At 45.6% G+C, this 20,260-nt stretch overlaps 1 protein-coding gene across 2 annotated transcripts in view; it reads left to right on the plus strand.

The window, feature by feature from the left end:
• SEMA6B (semaphorin 6B) overlaps positions 1-20,260 on the plus strand; it is a 43,929-nt gene that overhangs the window by 20,930 nt on the left and 2,739 nt on the right. For both annotated transcript variants that reach the window (XM_051971850.1, XM_051971851.1), the window contains exons 2-17: positions 6,200-6,376; positions 9,582-9,748; positions 10,004-10,127; positions 10,465-10,525; positions 11,759-11,821; positions 11,965-12,066; positions 12,537-12,627; positions 13,268-13,387; positions 13,754-13,842; positions 14,493-14,710; positions 15,094-15,225; positions 16,153-16,302; positions 17,847-18,029; positions 18,231-18,371; positions 18,604-18,681; positions 20,157-20,215. In XM_051971850.1, the coding sequence (XP_051827810.1) occupies positions 6,363-6,376; positions 9,582-9,748; positions 10,004-10,127; positions 10,465-10,525; positions 11,759-11,821; positions 11,965-12,066; positions 12,537-12,627; positions 13,268-13,387; positions 13,754-13,842; positions 14,493-14,710; positions 15,094-15,225; positions 16,153-16,302; positions 17,847-18,029; positions 18,231-18,371; positions 18,604-18,681; positions 20,157-20,215 (1,792 nt within the window). In that variant the 5' untranslated portion in view covers positions 6,200-6,362. The remainder of the gene's footprint in view (positions 1-6,199; positions 6,377-9,581; positions 9,749-10,003; positions 10,128-10,464; positions 10,526-11,758; positions 11,822-11,964; positions 12,067-12,536; positions 12,628-13,267; positions 13,388-13,753; positions 13,843-14,492; positions 14,711-15,093; positions 15,226-16,152; positions 16,303-17,846; positions 18,030-18,230; positions 18,372-18,603; positions 18,682-20,156; positions 20,216-20,260) is intronic.

Genomic DNA, 20,260 nt, shown 5'->3' on the forward strand with positions numbered 1-20,260 from the left:
GAAGGAAAAAGGGAGGAAGGGGAGAAAGGAAAGGAAAGAAAGGAAGGAAAAAGGGAGGGAGAAAAGGAAGGAAGGAAAAAGGGAAGAAAAGAAAGAAAAGGGAGGGAGAAAAGGAAGGAAGGAAAAAGGAAGAGAAGGAAAGATCGATTGCTTGAGCACCTATTATGTGTCAAGTACTGCTTCAAGAGCTTTACAAATACCTCACTTTATCCTCACAACAACCCTAGGACTTTAGGTACTATTGTTTTCCTCATTTTACAGTTTAGGAAATAGAGGCAGACAGAGGCTAAGTGACTTGTCCAGTGTCACACAGCTAGCAAGTGTCTGAATCTGGATTCGAATTCAGAAATTCCTGACTTCAGGACTAGTCTGCTATCTACTTTGCCCCCTAGGAGCTGTTCCTAGTAGCATCCCTGGGTCTCCCCAAAGGTCTGTGGCTTAAAGTTTGGGAGCCCCTATACTAACTAGATGACTTTTATATCCTCTCTCTCCCATTCTGTGTTCCCAGGCTCATTCTGATTGTGACACGCTTTGTTTTAAGGCTCTCTGAGTTCTAACATCTTCTGATGTGATCCATCCTGTGGGGCCTTTTCAGCTTTCTTACAGGCTGTATTCTTTGTGCAGTCATGGCTGCGGAGGATCTTTTGCTACAATGTTGCACTTAATTGTGTATTGTAGCAAGTATCTCTTCTTCTTAGGTTTCCTCTGCTACAGTTTCCCAATGAAATGTAGCATTGTGACTATTTTCTTGCTCTGGATGTTGAACCTGAGCCTACTGGCTCTGAGTGGTTTTTGATTCCCTTTAGTTGGCTGACTGGCTGTGGGAACTTAGGTAAGTCCCTTGTCCTTGATAGACCTGAGCTGTGCTATATGTAAAATGGATTGAAATCTATTAGATTTTTCCATCTACATATTTATTAATCTTCTGTTATGCTAAGTACTAGAGATACAAAGTTCTCCTGTGGGGGAGCAAAATAGCATGCCCAAAGAGAAGTTAAAACAAAATATACAGTAGGGTGGGGAAGCCCCACTGTTAAAAAAAAAAGAGTGTCCTAGAAGTATCAGAGACTGTGGTTGGAGATGACACTTGAGCTTGAGGGGTTGCAAGCAGTCGAGGTGCTATTGTTCAGTTGTATCTGATTCTTTATGATCCCATTTGGGGTTTTCTCAGCAAAGATACTGGAGTGGTTTGCCATTTCCTTCTCTGACTCATTTTACAGATGAGGAAACTGAGGTAAATGAGGTCACCTGGCCCAGGGTGACACAGCTAGTAAGTGTCTTGGATCCGGTTTTAACTCACAAAGAAGAGACTTCCTAACTATAGGCCTGGTACAAGCAGGAGAAACACTCTGTGCAGATTCAGACATGGGAGGTGTAATATTATATGTGCAGAACAATAAGTAGGGTTGTTTGGCTGGATGAGAGATGATTTCTAAGGACTTTTCCTGTTGTATGAATCTGTGCAGCAGCTGGAACAAGAGCTGTTGTTCCTGGGAGGCAAATTGTACTTTGGAAAGGAGGTGATGAGAGAGGGTTAGGGGAGAGTGACGGATAAGCTAGGACTAGCTTGAGACCCCAATCCCCTTTATCTGGGATCTTGGAGGGCCAAGCCGCCTAGCTCTTAGAGAAAAGCCCGGAGCCTTCAGTGAGTAATGGATGAACCAGGAGGCCTCATCAAGCACCCATAGTTAATTAGTGTCCCCAGGAAACGCTGCGGCAGGTAATTGATATCTGGCATGAGCCACTGCCGGCTGATGTGGGTAAGCATTGGGATAGATTGAGGCTCCGAGTAAGGGAGACATGCATCAGAGCTCCATGTGCTGGAGCATTGGGAGGTCAGCTAAGCTGAAGCTGAGCCTTTTCCCAGAACTGCTCTGGCCTTTACCTTCTCAGGTCCCACTCCTCTGGCAACGGGCCCTGTGCTCTCAGATAAATGCCTATACAGAAATATAGTCTGCAGTGCCCAAAGCACAATTTGGGATGAGAGGAGCTGAATTTGAATCCTGGTTCTCCTGATTATTACCTGTGGGACTTCAGCTCAGTGGTTGCATATATGAGCCTTGAGTTTTTAATGTGTAAATAGTGATCTCAGAGGGTTTTTCTAGTTCTAAATGACGGTTTCTCTATATGAAAATATACATATATACATGTGTATATGCACATAGACATGGATGTGTAATACACACACTCACCTTTCATGATCAAATCAAACATTCTATACACACAGAGCCATATACCAGCTTTCTCCTCCTTCTTCCCTCCCTCCCTTTGACTCCCCCACTCAGTGGTCTAGGCCCCACTGACTGCCAGGTGCCCAGACCCGTCTCCGGCCTGGCAGGTGGTGAGGCCGGGGTTTCCGGAGCCGAGCGGGCGCCGGGCAGCTGCAATCAGATGCCTCGGATCAGCCTCAGGTTTCAGCAAGGAAAGCAGATGGTCTGTGGGGGGTAGGGGCCTCCCCTGAACCATAGCAAGTCTGCTCCAACCCATGCCCAATGGGGAATTTAATGCTGGGGGAGGTGCTGAGAGAACTCATTATTACATGAGGACTTGGTAGGATCAAGAGTCAGGAGTTGTGAGTATCCCAGAATCTTCCCTCAAGCAAGTGACCGTCCTTTACCATGTGCTGGGAGCAGACCTTGAGGTACGAGAAGAACACCTGCTCCCAACTCCTGTTTTTGGTTAACCCAGCTCTGAGCTCAAAACCCAATCAGAAGTTCCTGCAGAACCCAGGTCTGGGGAAAGAGGCTGACTGGTATGTTCTACATAGCTAAATTGGAGTGTTCCCTGATCCTCTAGAAGCACAGAGCACATTCCCCTCCTCATCATACCCCACACTTCCCCACCACATCCGATTATAAGAAGTGCTCATAAGGGGTACTATTTAGATATCACTAGCCTTAGAGTAAGTCTGAGTTTCAGTCACTATTCTGATACTTGAGGAAGAGACAGAAGGAGACGGAGACAGAGAGATTGTCAGAGACAGAGAGGAGAAACAGAGAAAGAGATTTTTCTTCCCTGGCTTTTCATTTCTTCATCTGTAAAGTGGGAGCAATAACATTACAATTACTACAACACAAGTGTGAAGTACATATTCTGTATGCCTTAAAGGGGAATACTTTGTCGAAGAAGAAGAAAAGATGTGGTGAATATGGGCCAGTGTGAATAACCAGTTCATTCTGGTTCTAGTTCTGTCCCATAGAAGTCACTGCCTCTGGGGTAGTCCTGGTTACAAATAGAAATGGTGATCCTATGATGGTGTCAGCCCTGAAACACTCTAGAGCAGGGACTCTAACTATTTTTGTGTCATAGACCCCTTTGGTAGTCTAGTTAAATCTGACCTCTTCTTTAAAATAACATTTTAAAATGTGTAAAATAAAATGCATGGGATTATAAAGGAAGCCAGTTATACTGAAATATGGTTTTGTCAGAGTATAAAAACAAAAAACGAGCTTACAGACTCTCAGGTTAGAAACCCTCCACCTTAGAACATATATCAGATAATGTCAAAACTGGAAAACATTTTTCATTTCAACATTATTAGGCCCTTCCTATGTGCTGGACACTGAAAACCCAAAGGTGACAAAATGACATCATTTCTGACCATCCTCCTAGACTTTATAGTCTATAGGATTGGAGTTGGGGGTGGGGGGAAAAGAACCATGGAAAGAGATAAATAGTATACAACATAGACTTTGAAAGGGGCAAAAGAGGAATTCAGACAGTGTGCTCTACTAAAATGTGAAGGGAAAAGAGCCCTTGCAGCTGGGAGCAGAAAGCAGGTATAACGAACAAGTTTCATTGATCTTGATCTCATGCTTGGGGAAATAAAAGGAGTTTTTCAGGTGGAAATGAGGGCATATGTTCCAGGTTTTGGTTTAACCAATGCAAATCAATGCACGGTAGGAGGAGATACAATAGTCTGTTGGGAACTATAGGATGATATATTGAAAAGAGCTCTGAATTTAGAGTCCAGAAATCAAGTTTGAACATAGTCTCTGCTACTTTCATGATCTTGGGCCCCTCTCTGGACCTCAGTTTCCCCACCTGTAGGTGAAAGATTTGAATTAGAAAATCTATCTCTAAAATGCTTTCTAGATAACTGACTTGATGAAGGGCATATTAAATTCAGGGAATACTGTTGTTCAAGGTATGAGATAGTGGGATTCCCCTCACACATAGGCTGGACTTGATGGCCAATGAGGTTCCTTTCCAGTTCTCATATTCTGTGCTTCTATAACAGCTAGTGGTCCATTCTGAACTAGAATGTTTGAACAGGAGTCATTTGAAAAGAGCCTGGAATGGTAGGGTGAACCAGATGGTGGAAAGCCTTGAAATCCAGACTGTTTTATATTTTATCCTCTAGTCAATAGAGTGCCCTTAAAAGTTTTTGATCAAGGGACTGGAAAAGCTATAGGGAGGGTGGATTGGAGAAGGGAAATCAATTAGAATATTATAGCAGCAGTCCAGGTGAGAGGTGATGGGAGGCAGAAATCAGTTTGTGTTAGTAGAGGGAAGGGAACAGTAATTTAGTGAGAGTAGTATAATCAATTGATTGGCTGTGAAGAGAGGCAGAGGGGAGAGTCCAATATTATGAGTCTGGGTGATAGCAGCAACAGAAATAGGGGAATTAGTAGGAGTGACCTGTTAGTATGATGAGTTCTGTTTCGGGACACTGAGGTGCCATTGGGATAAGCATTCAAGTAGAGATATCCAACAGGTATCTGAAGATTCAGACTTGAAGCTGGAGCAAAATTGAGGCTGGAGATGGGTATTTAAGAGTCGTTTTCCTGAAGGTGGAAATGGAATCCAGGGAAGGAAATAAGATCACCAAGAGAGAGATTATAAAGAAAAGAGAGATGAGGTGAAAGTTTAGAGTCTAGAACAACAACCACAAATAGCAAGGGGAGAAAGACAATGGCCTAAAAAAGGAGGTGGAGGAGTAGCCAGACTAGTAGGAAGACAATGTTGTGGAAGCCCAAGGAGGAAAGAGTAATTCATGGAGATGGGGAGGGCCAGTGGGGTAAGATGCTACAGAGAGCTCCAGCAGAGTGTAAACTGTGAAAAAGCACAATAATCCTAATAATAGCTAGATTTGTAGAATGCTTTACATGTTATCTCATTTGGCTCTCACAAGGACCCTGTGAGGTAGGCACTATTATTATCTACATTGTACAAATGAACCAACTAAGGCAGAAGGAGATTACCTTATAATTGTCTGAATTCAGGTTTTCCTGACTCTGATCCTAGCTCTCCTAGCCACCTCCATTAAAAGGTCTTGGTGACCCTTGGAAAATTAATTTCTGGACAGTGTAGAATTAGAAGCCAGATTACAAGGGGCTGAGGAGTAAATGAGTGAGAAGCAAGTGCAGGCAACAGATGTAGGGAACTCTTTCTAGGGTAATCAGAATTGGAGAGTGAAAAGAGATCTCAGAAGTCATTTGATCTGTTTGACAGAGACAGTTGAGACCCAGAGTTACACAGGTAGGAAGTGGCAGGGGTCGTATTTGAACCTAGTTTATCTTGGCTACAAATAAAGTGAGCTTTGCAGTGAATAATAAAGAGAGCTATAGGCTGATAGCTTCAAGAGAGGGCAGAGTTAAGAGGCTTTTTTTAATGGTTAATTTGAATTATTGTTTAAATATATGACATTTTATATTTTGTCGATTACATGTTGAAACACGTTTAATGTTTTAAAAAAAAATTTTGAATTCCAAATTGCAACCCTCCTCCTCTCCCTTCCCTACCCCTTCCAGAGATAGTAAGCAATTAGATATAGGCTATACATGTGATGTAATATAAAACATTTCCTTATTAGTAAGAGAAGGATTTCTAAGGACAAGAAGCTAGAACATGTTTGGATGTAGCAGTGAAGGAAGGAACCAGCAGGAAGCACTAGCTTTGAGATCTGGAAAAAAAGGGTTCATTATTAATGCTGTCTCTACATTAAATATCTTTAATATTATTAAATAAAAGGTTAGAACACAAACCATCTGAACTAGAAGAGACATTAGACCAATTAGTGATTAGACCAATCCCCCTTCTTATACTGATTAGGTGACTAAGACCTAGGCAGAGAAATGACTAAATACATTGGGAGCAGAGGTGGATCTCAAAGCCAAGTTCTTTTACTCCCTGCCAAGGCTTTTCTTCACTAAACCTGGCTCTCTTCTTGTGTTCCTCTCCCCTTGATTTCACGTAGAAGTTCATGGAAGCGGCTCATAACTAACTCCCATAAAGCCGGGCTGACCTATCATTTGAGAAAGGAGGAAATGAAGCTCTCTCGAAGAGAATTCAGGCCATCAACACAAACAGGAGATGACCTAGAGTGAAGTCAAGAGACATTCATCATTCCCAGTTCATTGATGTCCAGCTCTGGGTAAAGCTGAATAAAACTCTGTGTGTGTGTGTGTGTGTGTGTGTGTGTGTGTGTGTGTGTGTCTTATGTATATTTCTTGTAAATATATGTGTGTTGGGCGAGTGTGTCTGTTATGTATATCTATCTATAAGTAGATAAATATACACATATATATGTATATCGCATGTGTGTGTATATGTTTATGTGTGTTTCTCCCTAAAGCATGCAGCTAATTCAATATGGGCTGGAGGGTTTCAAAGGCTCTATGACAGACAGCAGTGTTAATGCTACCCCCCCCCCCCATTCAGTTTACAGGGAGGCAGAGGCAAGTTCATGGTGAAGGGCGCAATCGTTACAATATTGCCATTCACTGCAGTCACCACAACCCCATCTCCCCCCTTTCCTCTCTCTGCCACACTTGTAGAATGGCTTGCGATATTGTAACAACTGTACTTTGCTTTACTTTGCTTTCCATTAAAGAGCCTTGTCAGCCTTGTGGATTATCCATTCCTCTGAGTGTTTGGTAAATTTTTTAACTGAGTACCTGATCAGCAGGATGGAGCACAGAGAAGATGACCTGCCTTTGAGGAACTCCCAGTGTGGGAAGAAACAAGACTCACAAACTCTGAGAACCATGAATCTCAAAATAGAGAGTTCACTGAGGTTTAGGGCAGACCTAGAAGGCCCTGGAGGGAGTATGACTGGAGCTGAATAGAAAAGGATAGGAGAGATTTGACAAGCTCGAGGAGTTGTGGGCAAAGGTTTGGAACAACCTGACATATGAGGGCAGGGAGATCGTGAAGAGACTCTGCTAGCCAGGAATGGCTGATGTCAGGGAGAAGAGATTAGAGGGGGAGATTCTGGCCAAATTTTGGAGGATCTGGATCGAATCCTTGGCTTATAAGAGTCACTACAGGTATCTGAGCAAGAGTGGAAGTGAGGTTTAAGGGAAGGGGATGTGGAATCAGGAAGCTGGGGAAATGGAGGGCAGGACTCCTGCTTCATTCAAGAGCTAGAGTTGAGTCACAAATCTTGAAGGGACAGGAAAAGGAAGCTATCAAAAGCAAAAATAACAGCTACCTCCTGCTAACCTTATCCCAGAGCCCTTCCTGTTTTCTACCAAAGCCATCCCCCTGAGGCCCGTTTCTTCTTTAGAAGAAACCCATTTTCAGGGGGTGGGCCCCCATGAAGCTCATTGCCTTCAAGATTATTGAGGCTCAACCCCAGAGTGGGAGCTCCTGAAGGCCTGATCCAGCTCTATTCTTCTCCTTCCCCCACCATCGGAGTTTCTGCAGGGCAGCACCCAGTTCATCTCCATCTCCCACCCTTCTAACTTGATACTTAGTAAAGACCCACTGAATGAGTAATACAAGGCCAACAGGTTAATGGAATCCAAAGAGTAGTGGTTTCAGGATTATAAACCATCCTACAAGTGTGGCAGACAGGAAGGGGGGAGAGAGAGAGACAGTTGCGGTGACTGCAGTAAATGGCAATATTGTAGCAATTATGCCCTTCACCATGAACTTGCCTCCAAGGCCTCTGGGTAGCATTAACCTTGATATCTGTCATGAAGCCCCTGAAACCCTCCTGTAGCCCACACTGAATCAACCAGATAGCTTAAGGAGAAAACAGGGAAACAAGGGATTTGTCCGTGATCATCTGGCCAATCACGGAGCTAAGAACTCAGGTATCTTGACTTTCAGCCTAGGGCTTTTTTCACTCTGCCACAAAACCATTAAAAAAAAATGCTGTCCTGAGAAGAGCCCTGAAAATGGTACTGAAAGATTTTCTTTGAGGTCCTTGCTTGGCTACTTTGGAGTGGCGTGATCTCTTTGAGCCTCCATTTCTCTCTCTTTAAAACGATGGTAATAATACCTGTATAATACCTGTACCACCTACCTTGCAGACTTTGTAAATTATAAAATGCTGGAGAAATGTTAGTGAATGACAACTATCTGCTGTTCCAAAATATATAGAAGACTACAGTATCCATACCCTCTTTGGCCTCAGTTTCCCATACTGTTAGATGAGTGGGTTGAACGGGTTGGCTTTCTATGTTCAAAGGTCCCTTCCCATTGTAAGGTTCCTGATTTTTTTTTTTGGTGTGATTTCAAGATTTGTTGATAAAAGCTAGATACCTTAGTTTACATAAAATAGTATGACAAAAAAAATCTGGTAGAAAAAACTGAAGAAATTCTGACTAAAAGCTAAAGATTGGTAGCCCTTTAAAAAAAATCCCTCACACGACTAACTGCAAGGCAATTGGGTAAGGGGGTAGGGAGGAGACATTTATCATTTACTGATTGCCCTCTGGGCCCGGACTTTAGTCCTGCCTGAAAGCGAAGACAAGGGCACTAGTTCGTGCCCCAGTTCTTCCTCCAGTTCCCCTTTAGCTTCATCTCTCTGCCACTTGGGAACTCTAGGATGTCTCGGGGTCTGGAGGTTGCAATCTGCCCTGGAGGTGACCTGCGCAATAGAGGGAGAGGTGCTGACAGATGGAGCCGGTGAGAGGGCTGTCTGTCAGAGGAGAAGGGGGGGGGGGGATGGTGCTGATGCCGCAGAACTGGCCACATCTGGGATTTGGGCAGCACTGTCACCAACTAATTTTTTGCCCAAGGCCAGAATAGAAAATTGTGACCCTCTCACCTAATGGCATGGTATGCCTGGGATAGTAGATGAATATTTTATAGATTTTTGGCACCTTTCAGCTTTGCCTGCCTGAGGCAAGTGCCTCAATTGGATCACCTTTGTTAGGGCTCCAAATCTGGAGTGCAGAAAGCAGCTTCTCCCCAGACAGGACCCGTCTCATCTCTGTCCCTGGGGCTGCACTCCTGGCAGAGGCTCATGGGCGCTCGGGGCCCTGGAAGAAGTGGGTGGCTCTCAGGCGGCCCCTGGTGGTAGCCAAAGAAAGTTCAGCTTCTAGTTCCCTTCCAATTTGTTGTTCTCTGGATACGATTGTGTCCCGCTCTCCGTGACCCTGTTTGGGATTTTCCTGGCAAAGATACCGGAGAGGTTTGTTCTCCAGTTCCTTTTACAGTTGAGTAACCGAGGCAGATAGGGGTTAAGTGACCTGCCCAGGGTCACACAGCTTGTAAGTATCTGAAGCCAGATTTGAACTCATGAACATGAGTCTCCCTGATTCCAAACCCAGTGCCCTATCCGCTTGCCTCCCAGCTGCCCATCCCCTCTCAGTACGCTGCCCGTTTCTTCTCCCTCGATGCTGCAGGAGCACCCTACCTGGCCACAGAACCATGCCAGCGTCCAGCCTGCCACCTTTCCCGGTGCTGAGGACCTGGACCCACGTCCTGCTTCAGATCCTGACCTTGGTGCTGGGAGCTGTCCAGGGCCTCTTCCCCGAGGAGCCGCAACCCCTCGCAGTGGCACCACGGGATTGTGAGTTGGGGGCTTTGAAGTAAGGGATCTTGGAAGCTTTAGGGGGAGGGAAGAGAAATATTAGGGGAGGGGAACCTGGGAAGTTTGTGGGGGAGAGAAGTCATTGTAAAGAAAGATCCTGCAGATCCTACGCAAGGATGCCTCCAAGCCCCTGAAGAATTCCTTCCCCATAGTCCTAGAACAGGGGAGAGGAGAGACTTCCCAGAAGTCATTCTCTACAGTGGGCAGCTCACTTTCCCTTCCCCTGGCCCACAGACCTAAAGCAGTACCCAGTGTTCACAGGCAGTGGTCCAAGCCGCTTCCCTCCAGCCTCTAGCACCGAAGGGCTCAACATTCAACGTATGCTTCGGGTCAACAGGACCCTGTTCATTGGAGACAGGTATGGGCAGCTGGGCATGTTTGAGTAAACTGCCATGTTTTAGGGAAGGGTTGGCTTGTTACCATCTGGGACACATCGGTGCATGTGATTTGTGTGTTGCCATATTGAATGTTAATGTGTATTTGTTACTGGGTTGGGCTGTGTTGGTTTGTTGGGGACATTAGCACATTTGGGGTCCATGAAGGCATGTCAACATTACGTATTTCTTTGTCGGGACATGCTAGTGGGCTGCCATGTTGGATGTCTTGTTTGTGGCAGGGTGGTAGGGAAGGGCTGCCCAGAGGGTCTGTCTGGATGCCCTCCCCCACCCTTACTGAGCCCCAGGTTCCCCTCACAGGGATAACCTGTACCGAGTAGAGCTGGAGCCTCCCACAGCCAGTGAACTGCGCTACCATCGGGTGAGTGGGGAGTGAAGGAGGACCTCATTGGGTGGGGCTGAGGAAAGGAGGGAAGAAGGGAGGGCACCCAGGACCAGTCCCCATTCTGCGTGCCTCAGAGACACCCCCTCTCTCTTTCCCACCCATGGAGACTGACTTCCCGCCCCCAAATCTCTGGGAGGACCATGGGAAGATCACTGGGTCAGAGATTTGGGGGCTTTTGAGGCATTCTAACCCAAGCCCCGATTCTGCCACCTTCTCACCTCTGTTGCATTCAAATAAAGCAACTGCCACTCAGTCAGGTGAGCTGACTCACAAAGTCTCTCTCAGAGAGTAAATGGCAGAACCAGGGTTTGAACCCAATACATTCTGTACTAACCATGCTGCATCCTTGAGCACCTGAGAGCTGGATTTGATGTGAGAACCCCTGGTTCAAACTTTGGCTCTGATGCTTACTAATTGTTTGATTCTGTCAAGTCACTTTACCTTGTTAAGTCTCAGCTTCCTCATCTCTGAGATGGGAAGAATAACACAGTAGCCATCTTAGTTGGAGGATTTGTGTCGTAAATCTGAAAGGACTAGAGAAGTGAGAATTTGTTCTTGTTATGATTCCCAGATATAGAGATTGTGTTCCTTCCCTGCACAGAACCAGCTTCTCATCTTTTCTCTTCCCTTCCTTTCCCCTTCTAACTCCTCTCCCTTGCCCTTTCTTTCTCTTCTCTTCATTTCTTCCCCCTTTCTCATTTTTTCCCTCTTTTCTCTCTTCCCTCTGTCTTCCTCCTCCTCTTCTTTCTCTCTATGTCTCCGTCTCTCTGTGTAGCTCTATCTCCTGTTTCTCTGACTTTGTCTCTCTATCTCTCTGTCTCTGTCTCTCTCAATCTCTGCCTCTATCTCTTGTTCTTGTCTCTCTTTTTTTGTCTGCCTCTCTATCTCCCTATCTCTGTCTTTCTCTCTAGTCTCTATCAATCTGTCTCTATCTCTTGCTCTCTTTCTGTTTCTGCCTCTCTGTCTGATTCTGTTTCTGTCTCTGTGTCTCTATCTTTGTCCCTCTATCTCTCTGTGTTTCTGTGTCTCTCTCTTTCTCTCTATCTCTGCGTGTGTCTCTCACATATCACACACACACACACACACACACACACACACACACACACACACACACTCCTGATCGACCTGAAAACCACCCAACCTCATTCATTGCAGCCCTGGGCACTAGCTCCTTCCCCTCAGCTTATGCCCCTAATTCTGTTTCCATAGAAGCTGACCTGGCAGTCAAATCCAAATGACATCAACATCTGTCGGATGAAGGGGAAGCAGGAGGTAAGACTCATTTTTTCCTCATTCCAGACCCAGACATCGATGCCCATTTTCACACTCAAGTCCCTTCCCCCAGGACTGTCCTGGTAGGTGGCCCTAACCCTTACCCACCTCCCAATCCCCATGATGCTTTTCTTCTTCCTCAGGGTGAATGCCGTAACTTTGTGAAGGTGCTGTTGGTTCGAGATGATAACACCCTCTTTGTGTGTGGGTCCAACGCGTTCAACCCTATCTGTGCCAACTACAGCGTGAGTCCTGGCCCTACCTGGTGCTGCCCAGACTCCCATCCCAGGGCAGTACCAACCACAGCATGAATTCCGACCCTTCTTGCCTCTGCCCTTCCTCTTACTTACCTCTCACCGTGCCATTAAGTGAGAGTGGCCACAATTTTCTTTTCTCATCTTAGCAAAACATAAGTTGTAACACTATTCAAGTCCCATATGGGACCGGTGCTCCTTAGGGCTGTCTCAGCTAGAATTTAAGTCCCAGCCTGCCTATTCCCTCGACCCAGGGCTATACCTTTGCCCAGTCCAGGCCTATGGGCCCTGGCTATGGATCCAGAACAGGAGGGTTTGCTCACTCTCAGGATTTGCCCTGTGGATTTCAAAGAAATTTAGAAATATCTTCCCTCTCTGGAAATGAATGGGCAGGTGGATGACCTTGTCAGGCTGGGACAGAAGAGACGCTGGGGTCACTCACATCCTTCTTGCCCCTGCAGATGGACACCCTCGAGCCTATGGGAGACAACATCAGTGGGATGGCCCGGTGCCCCTATGATCCCAAACACGCCAATGTTGCCCTCTTCTCTGGTGAGTGTCCTTGGCCCAGCCATGGGCCAGGATTGATGTTCAATATGTGGCCCTCGGTCAGTCCTTACATCCCTTAGGTCTCCAGTGAAATAGGCCCAAACCTTCATGCATACTACCCTCATAGAGAAATTTTTGCTTAAAAATACATTTCCTCCATCCCTTCTGTCTGTGTATTAGCCCTAGGATAAAGAGCTGACCCATTGCATAGATGGGGAAAAAAAAGTCTCAGCAAGTAACTAGCTATTCTAGGCTTATTCAGCTCTCACTATAGACCAGGGAAGAGTTCACCCATTGCATAGATGGAGAAAAGGGTCTCAGAAAGTAACTGGATGTTTTAGGCTTATTCAGCTCTCGTTGTGGACCAAGGAAGAGCTCAATCTTTGCATAGATGAGAAAAAGGATCTCAGAAAGTAACTGGCTATTGTAGGCTTGTACAACTCTCAGTGTGGACCAGGAAAGAGCTCACCCATTACATAGATGGGAGAAAGGGTCTCAGAAAGTAACTGGCTGTTCTAGGCTTATTCAGCTCTCACTGTGGACCAGGAAAGAACTTGCCCATTGCACATACAGTTTGGTACATGCTTCCAATCTGTATGCCCCCTAATCCCTAGTTCTTTGCCTCCCTCTTGTGCCCTCCCAGGTGGGATGCTTTTCACAGCGACTGTCACTGACTTCCTGGCTATTGATGCTGTCATCTACCGAAGTCTGGGCGACAGCCCCACACTCCGCACAGTCAAGCATGATTCCAAGTGGTTCAAAGGTGGGAAGCTGGGGAGGGGAGGAGGAAAAGCATCTCAGACTGCATTACCCACCAAAATAAGAGTCTTTAGTGGTGATAGACAAAGAGAAAACTCAGTTCTTCACATGATAAGCCTGGGAGCTAGAATCTTGGTGGGATGATTTTGGAAGTCCTTTCATTCTACAATTCTACCCTCTCTCCCACTCCCATCCCACTTCCCAACACCCCCCAAAATTCCCTTGTCATCATTAAAAATCTCCTTCCCCCCACTCAACTGCCTAGTGCATGTGTCACAAACATTCTCACTCCAGGAAGTGTTTCTCCTCACAGTAAGAGCTGAATGTTGACCTCCCTTTTCTTCCCCTCATCTTATCCCTTGACTCACAGAGCCTTATTTCGTCCATGCCGTGGAGTGGGGAAGTCACGTGTATTTCTTTTTCCGAGAGATTGCCATGGAGTTCAACTACTTGGAGAAGGTGAATTCCTGACTGGGAGATGCAAGTGGGATAAACGCTCCCCTGATACAATCTCTGGGGCCTCCAAGGCCTGAGTTCTAACCCATAACAGTCACCAGAACAAGTTTGTAGAGTGCTCAGTGCAGAGCTGGATACCGTAAAGGAAGATGGCAGGCTTCTTCCATTCACACTGGGACTAATGTTTTCCAGATCACTTTAATATCTCTTCCCATTTTATTATTCATTCTATTTTACAAATAAGGAAACTGAGGCCCCAAAGAGGGAAAGTGACTTGAAGAAGTGATGTATCTGTAGCAGAAATAGAACCAGAACCCAGCTCTCTCTCCCCTGCACCAAACTTGTGTGTCTCTTCAATGAAAAAAGCCCCCCAAAATCCCCAAACCCTTACAATAGTAAAGAGTTTTAGAGTTCTTCTGGTCTGACTTCTCACTTTACAAATGAAAAAGCTGGAGCTTAGAGTAAAGAGTGTCTGGCCAAAGGTCATACAACGAATTAGTGCCCTTGCTAGGATGTTAACATACTCCTCCGATTTCAGGCTATGGTACTTTTTATAAGACTGCTTTCTTTCTGACTGATATCTATCATGTGGGAGTTCCAGGCTAGGTTTAGGGAATGGATGGGATATGTGACTCACCAGGGCTACCTCCTAGGTTGTGGTGTCTCGTGTGGGCCGCGTGTGCAAGAACGATGTGGGTGGCTCCCCTCGAGTATTGGAGAAACAATGGACATCCTTCCTGAAGGCCCGACTCAACTGCTCTGTACCTGGAGACTCTCACTTCTATTTCAACGTCCTCCAGGCTGCCACTGGCATCCTCAATTTGGGAGGCCGTCCTGTGATCCTGGCCCTCTTTTCTACCCCTAGCAACAGGTCATTAGAACAGGGAATGGTACTTGCTAAATGAGCCCCAATTCATAGCCTTGTTAGCAGGGTCCCAAGAGTGGAGAATTCAGCCCATCCAAACGTCTTTCTGTCTCCGAGGTTCCCCAGGGCAAACCTTCCTTGAGTGATTTATTCACCTTGTACCCTTAGCCCTCACTCCAATTTTTCATGTTGTCCCTCCTCTCCTACCCCGACTTCAACTCTCCATGCCTCCAGATCCCCAAGCATTTAACTCTCAAGTCCTTAAGTTTTCCATGTCCCTAACTCACCACCAGCCCTTAATTCCCCCATAACCCCTAGCCTTGCTCCCAGCTGCCTGTCTCTGACTCTCCTGGGACCTCCCCACCCTCATACCCCTCTCTCCCCTACAGTATCCCTGGCTCGGCTGTCTGCGCCTTCGACATGGGCCAGGTGGCAGCTGTCTTTGAGGGCCGCTTTCGAGAACAGAAGTCGCCAGAGTCCATTTGGACTCCAGTGCCTGAAGAGCTGGTACCCAAGCCTCGGTGAGTCAGTCAATAATCAGTAATACACAGCATGATGAATATGGGACTATGTTTAGAAGAATTGCACATGTTTAGCCTATATCAGATTGCTTGCTGTCTAGAAGAAGGAAAAAGTCTATGGGAGGGGGAGGAAGGGGAAAAAAATTTGGAACACAGGGTTTTGCAAAAGTGAAAGCTGAAAACTATCTTTGCATTTATTTGGAAAAATAAAAAGCTATAATAAAAAAAATAGTCAGGAAGCATTTAAGTGTAACTATATGCCGGGCACTGGGCTAACTTCTGAGGATACAAAGAAAGGCAAAAGATGGTTCCCTGTCCTCAAGAAACAGCAAATAATATAACACTTGCACAATAAAACATGTATGAAATCAACTGTGGATAACAGGTAGAAGGCACTAGAATTAAGAGAAAAGACACCTCTAAAAGGGGGGTCCTTAAAAGAAACCAGGAAAGCTACGAGGTGGGTCTTACCCCTGCCCTTAGTGCCAGGCAGCCAAAGACTTGACTAGAACTTAGGTCCTAGTAAAATCAGAGCTGAAGGTTCCTTTGAGATCATCTAATCCAAGATTCTTAATAGAAGATCAAGGAACTTAAAAAAACATTTTTTTTGGATAAGTATATTTTATTTGTTTTGTTTTTTGGTTGTGTTGTGTGTGTGTGTGTGTTGTTTTGTTTTGCTGAGGCAATTGGAGTTAAGTGACTTGCCCAGAGTCACACAGCTAGAAAGTGTTAAGAGTCTGAAACTATATTTGAATTCAGGTCCTCCTGAGTTCACATGAAGCCATTAAGTGGCAAAGCCCAGATTTGAGCCCATACCCTCTGACCCTAGTCAGTTGTCCATGATCCCAAGATACCAGGGTGCAGTGGAAGCAGTGTATTAGCCCTCTGGATCTTGATCAGCCCCTAATCTTTCTCTTCCTTCCTCAGGCCTGGGCTCTGTGCAGCCCCTGGAATGCCCTACAATGCTTCCAGTGCCTTCCCCGATGAGATCCTCAACTTTGTCAAGACCCACCCTCTTATGGATGAGGCAGTACCTTCCCTGGGCCATGCCCCCTGGATCGTGCGCACCCTTGCCCGGTTAGTACCTAGGGAAGTGGAGAAAAAGAGGAAACATGGAAAAGGGGGATAAGAGGGAGTATTCGTAATTATATCCATGTCATCAAGCATTACTGTGTATGTTCTTCCAAGTCAAATGTTGATCATTACCTTTATTGGTGGTATTGGGGGGGGGGGAGACAGTGTCACCTTAAAGCTATATTAGCATATATGCATGTTGGCATATATATCAGCACCTATGTATTATTCAGGAAATACTTATGACATGTCTACTGCATACAAAGTCCTGTACGCAGTGCTGGGAGAGATACAAAATTTAGCTAAGATGCCCCTCCCCATTATGGGCTTCACAGCAATAGGAAGATAAGTCACAAACTCAGATGATAATACACACTTAGTAGTAATATTGCAACAGAATCCATCAGTAAACATTTATTAAGCACCTGCTCTTTTCTGGGCACAGTAATAAGCAGTAGGGTCATAACTAAAAATAAAAAAAAGTCATACTTACCCTCAAGGAGCTTACAATCTAATAATCTAAGACAACATACCAAAAGAAATGAAAAAACAAGGAGAGGGTATGATGAAGTCCAGAGGCATGGAGAGAGTTGAGTGAGAAATGAAGAGAAGAGAGATTGGAGGAAGAAGGTTTTTTGGTTTTTGGTTTTTGGTTTTTTTTGGGGGGAGAAGGAGAAAAGGAGGGGAAAAGGGAAGGAAGAAGGAAGGGATGAAGAAAGGAAGGACAGTATAGCCATATGGGAACAGTAGGAACTAAGACAAGGAGCTGAAAAGCCTAAGCTAGTTTTGGAGACAGAAAATTTTCCAGTTTGACTATAGGAGAGCAATGAGATGAGGCTGGAAAGGTGTGGGGAGTGCCTTAAATGTCAGGCAGAAGAGTTTGAACTTTACCTGGTAAGCTCTAAGGAACTACTGAAGCTATTTGGACAGAGACATATGACCGGCTGAGAGATAATTCGGACATTGCTCGGAAGACTGGACTGCGGAGAGTGTAGGAAGGCGCGTGGCAATGAGGGCAAGATTAGGACATAAGCAGAGAGAATAGAAGGGAGTAGGTGATTACAAGGATTGTCCATAAGTAAAATCAACCATAAACCAAAGGATGTGTGTTAGGGGTGGAGAAAAGGGTCCAAGATGGTTTCAACTGTAGGAATATGGAAGCCTGAGTGAATGTGCTTTCACAAATACAAAATAGAAATACAAAAGCCAAGAGGAGAATTGGATATAAGGGGAACAACAAGCTTGTGGGCATTGGTATATACATATATTGTGTCGATATTCAACAATCCACACGTTGATCAAGTTCTAATCCACATAAAGGCCTTGTATCATTATAGGTGTGTTAGCGTGTATGTTTATATATCAGTGCTCACCTTTGGGATATCTTAGGTAGATGGGATGGGCCAGGTAGACCTGTGGTAAGGTCCCATGGTCCTGTAAGGCCATTAAATTATGTTCACCTGAGTAAAGCAGCTGTCCTTTGGTGGGCATGACCAGTGATGAAGCTGCCCAAGCTCTGACCTTCCATTCTTCTTCCCGGGCACTAGACACCAGCTTACCCGAGTAGCTGTGGACACCAGTGCAGGGCCCTGGGGGAACCAGACCGTTGTCTTCCTGGGTTCTGATACGGGCACTGTGCTGAAGTTCCTAATCCGACCCAGTAGCAACTCCCGGGGCCCCACTGAGCAGAGCGTCTTTCTGGAGGAGTTTGAGACCTACCGGCCCGACAGGTGAGGGTGTGTGGGAGGTGCTAGTAGAGGGGTAGGGTATGTTTGAGCTTGTCCCCACCTCTGTGGGCCGTGGCACCTTCCATGTCCTTAGGAGCTTGTCAGGATTGTTTATAAGAACAGTCCCAACCCACTCCCAGCTTCCCCCTTCCCCATTGATTACTTGTCTGGTCCAGAGCCCACCTGATCCTTTTTTCTGGCCAGGTGCGGGCGTGGCCCTGAGGAGAGCCGGAGGCTTCTGAGTCTGGAGATTGACCCCACAGCTGGGGCCCTGCTGGTAGCCTTCCCTCGGTGTGTGGTCCGTGTGCCCGTGGCCCGTTGTCAGCAGCACTCGGGTTGCATGAAGTGAGTTTTCTGAAGCTCTTTAAGTTTGGGGGAGAATCCACCTCACCCTAGGCCTGGAAGTCAGTGTCTCCTGGGTTCTCTGGGGGCCTTGGGGAACCAGAGGTATAAAAGAACTATGGAAAAGCTGGAGGTTTGGGGGAAGCCTGGGAGACAGTCCCCTGATGACATGCCCGAGGGCACTTGGATCTCTTACCTCTGCTCCTCTTTGTCCCTTTTCCTTCCTGTCCCTCAGGAACTGCATCGGCAGTCAGGACCCATACTGTGGCTGGACACCTGATGGTTCCTGCATCTTCCTGGCCCCAGGCACCAGGTATGGGGTGAGCTGAGGAAGAAGTGTCAAGTCAGGAGTCGAACTCAGCATCAATGGCCCTTCAACTCACCCTAGTCACCTTCCATGGATGTGGCATTCTCTCCAATTTAATTTCACCTCCAGTTGTTCAGTCATAGTAGTCATGTCTCTTTAAGGCCTCATTTGGGAGTTTTCTTTTTTTATTAAAGCTTTTTATTTTCAAAACATATGCATGGATAAATTTTCAACATCAACTCTTGCAAAACCTTGTGTTCCAATTTCCCTTCCCTTTCCCTCCATCCCCTCCCTTAGATGGCAAATAACCCAATATATATTTAACATGATAAAATATATGTTAAATGGGAGTTTTCTTGACAAAGATACAGGAGTGGTTTGCCAGCTTGTTTTACAGGTGGGGAAATTGAGGCATATAGGGTTAAGGGACTTGTCCAGGGTCACACAGCTAGATTTAAACTCAGGAAGATAAGTCTTCCTGACTCCAGGTGCTATGCCCACTGCATTATCCAGATATCTAGTCCCATTTTTCTCCTCTATAAGATAGAGGGGAAACAGCATGATAACTGGGCTTATTTTGAGGAAAGCATTTTGTAATTCTGAAAGTGTCACTGAAATGAGGTGAAATTTCCAAAGAGATAAGGCCAGCAGTAGCTAGGGGAGCCTTCCCTTTAGCCCTCCTTGGTGACCACCCTAGGTCCCCGCCGGCCTCTAATAGTGAAAGACTGGAGAAGCAGAAAGAGGGATTTGATGTTCAAAGGTGTGGGTTCAAATCCACCTTTGCTACTTCCTAGTTATGTGACCTCAAATCCAGACCTGTTTCCTTAGGCTTCAATATTACATATCAAATGAGGAGTCTGGGCCAGATCACTTCCCTGATTCCTTCTAGCTCTAAATCTGCTCAAATGATAAACTCATTCCAGATTCAAGAACCCCTTCTTGCATCCTTAGGATGTGAATGAGAAAAGGAATGGACTATGGGATTCTGAATACTCCCTTTTTCCACTTGTCCCCCATAGCTGGCTGTGTGGCACATCAGATCAGGGTTAACCTATGTTCAAACCTGGCCTTTAGATAAAAGTTGTGTTATCCTGAACAAGGCACTTTTTTTTTTTGACAGTCACATAATAAGAATTTAATAAATACTTTCTGATCAACAAGCTTCTGATAAGGGAGATGCTTCTCTTAAACAGCACGATTGTATTAGAACTCTGTACTTATGTGCATTGATTTGTTCCTACGATCTCTTTCTGTCACATATATTCATAGAAAAGTCTTTAAAGGTACTGCCCCAGAAGGCCACTCTGAACAAGACAATTAGTAATCTGATTGCCTTCGTTTGCTCATCTGTAAATAGAAGCACCTATATACTAGGATTGTTGTAAAGACGGAATGAGATAATGATTGTAAAATGCTTGGTACAAGTGCCTGGCACATAGTAGGTATTTAATAAACAGTCATTTCTTCCTTCTTTCCTGCAGGGCTATCTTTGACCAGGACATCTCTGGAGCTAGCACATCTGGCTTAGGGGACTGTACTGGTGAGTGCTTGAGGGTTAGGGAGGATGCCTGACTTAAACCAACCT

The sequence above is a fragment of the Antechinus flavipes genome, chromosome 1, assembly GCF_016432865.1.
Source record: "Antechinus flavipes isolate AdamAnt ecotype Samford, QLD, Australia chromosome 1, AdamAnt_v2, whole genome shotgun sequence".
In the NCBI taxonomy this organism is placed as follows: Eukaryota; Metazoa; Chordata; class Mammalia; order Dasyuromorphia; family Dasyuridae; genus Antechinus; species Antechinus flavipes.